The sequence below is a fragment of the Cyprinodon variegatus genome, unplaced genomic scaffold (genome assembly GCF_000732505.1).
Source record: "Cyprinodon variegatus isolate N-32 unplaced genomic scaffold, C_variegatus-1.0 Scaffold676, whole genome shotgun sequence".
Lineage (NCBI taxonomy): Eukaryota > Metazoa > Chordata > Actinopteri > Cyprinodontiformes > Cyprinodontidae > Cyprinodon > Cyprinodon variegatus.
In genome coordinates this window covers 354,978-357,119 of record NW_015151129.1, presented here as the reverse complement: position 1 = coordinate 357,119, position 2,142 = coordinate 354,978, and the positions used below count along the sequence as shown (strand labels likewise).

Below are 2,142 nucleotides of genomic sequence, written 5' to 3'. Positions count from 1 at the left end.
TCCCACGCCGCTCGCAGCCTTACTTCGAACGGCTGCTTCACACCGATGTCGAGCAGCGTTAATTTGTTTCCCCATGTTTTTCACATCAGCTGTGAGATGCAGCTGTGAGATGGGCACGCATGGAGTTACATATTAACAGCGATGGTGAGGGGTGGAAAAATAACACCTGGTCTCCTTACATTCAGCCACTCTTTCATCATCTCCTCAATGAGGTGGTCTCAAAAGTCGCAGTTACAACACACATAAGGCGCACCGCACCATAGGGCGCACCGCACATTTTGAGGAAAAAAAAAGACGTTTAAGTGCGCCTTATAGTCGTGAAAATACGGTATATATATATATATATATATATATATATATATATATATAAGAAAATAGTATTTCTAGTATTATATCTATTTATTTATAAATATTATTTTTGAGTTTCTATAATACATAGATTCTCAACATATTTTTTTTTCAGAAAGTTATGCAATAATGAGATTATGTCATAAATAGCTAAACAAGAAAACATGATGTTTAGTAATGGATGCAAACTCCATTGTTGAACTTGTTAATATTATCTAACTATGAAACAATATTTTATATCTTCTACTTGTCTGGAATAAAAATAGCCTGTATAGCTTAGAATCCTGAGTTTCATGGTGTTCCTGACTGTTCATAATGTTCTCCTTTGTCAGGCCTGTCATTTCTAGTGGACAATCATCTCTTGCTGGTTTTGCAGTTCGGCCATCATGATTTTCTGTAATAGAAACTTTTAACCAATCTGACTTTATCGTCTCTGTAAAATGTCTTGAAATGTTTAAAGCTTAGAATGTTGTTTGTAACTCGACTTTAAACTTCTCCACAGCATCCTCAATGTTTCCAGCAGACCTTCACAGCTGTTTGCTGACATTAAACCAAACAGCTCTTTGCAAATAGACTCGTTTCAAGATAATCTAAAGACAAATAACATTTTCTCTTAATTTAGAAGTAAGCAAAATTGTTTTTAAAGAAATAAACTTAAATACAAAAGCTTGAAGATAAGGTAATTGTGCTATTCCCTGTGTGTTAAAATGTCTGCCATTCAAAAATAGTTACTTGTTTTTCATTAATCCTATAAAAAAAAATCTAAGCTGCAGGTAAAACTGTGTTTCCAATCACACGTGTGTATCATATAATATATCCAGGTGGTTGATATAGTGATGGTTCTTACAGGAGTAGTGTAACTCTGCAAGTAGTGGGAGTTGAGTGCAAACTATGTGCTTAATAACTAAAGACTAAAGCCTCAGATAGTTTTGTGAACCGGGTCACCTGATCTGGACTCTCTTGTGATATAAGCACAAATGCTCCCAGTTTCCAGTTCTGTAATCCAGTCTGGATCCTTGAACGATCAGGAGGGTCAAATGACACAAAAAATAGAGATCCGACAATGTCCCCCACTGAGAACCATGGGTGCGGATCGATCTTTAACTGTGCAACGTTTTAGTGGGGAAACAATTATCCGTTTGGTTTGAATTACCTGAAACATGGAAAAGTCCTCACAGTTTAAAGTCTCATCGGGCGCCGCCATAATGGATTGTGGGGTCCTACACGGCACCAGCACGAAGTAGCTGTTCAAAACAGCTCCTGAACGAAAAGACGCTCGATTTGCCTCAGAGGCAGCCAGAGTTCTCATCAGGCACGAATTACTCCGCACTACCTTCGCTGTGCTTTTACAAATCAGTCCGCCATATTGCTAGTGGCAAATTAATTGGATTTCCCCTTATAAATCATATATACACACATATATATATATATATATATATATATATCCTATTATAAAGGGACTATAAAGGACTGTTACTGTAGGTGTGACACTACAACGGCAATAACTGGGGCAATGTATAATGTGCAATTTACCGTTAGATACCTTGTGGAATAACCTGTTGCTCTATATTTGGCACCTAGTGCAATAACTATATGTGTAAATATAAATATCCATCTATATGAATACCCATGTAAATAACCCGGTAAATTATCCTACTATGACAAAGAATAAAATAATTAAAAAAGCTGTCATATGTGGACACACTGTATATACTGTATATATCCCATGCACCCTTTCTTCCTTTGGCACATTCTTCTTCTCCTTTGACTATCTGAGCTGATGAAACAAGTTAA

The 2,142-nt window shown here is 36.6% G+C and overlaps 1 protein-coding gene across 1 annotated transcript in view; it reads right to left on the bottom strand.

Moving 5' to 3' along the window:
- The window catches only part of ccdc58 (coiled-coil domain containing 58), a 5,097-nt gene extending 3,450 nt beyond the window's left edge, over window positions 1–1,647 (bottom strand). Inside the window, exon 1 of the mRNA XM_015394175.1 lies at window positions 1,502–1,647. Coding sequence (XP_015249661.1) covers window positions 1,502–1,552 — 51 coding nt within the window. The 5' untranslated portion in view covers window positions 1,553–1,647. The remainder of the gene's footprint in view (window positions 1–1,501) is intronic.
- Window positions 1,648–2,142: the final 495 nt, after the last annotated feature.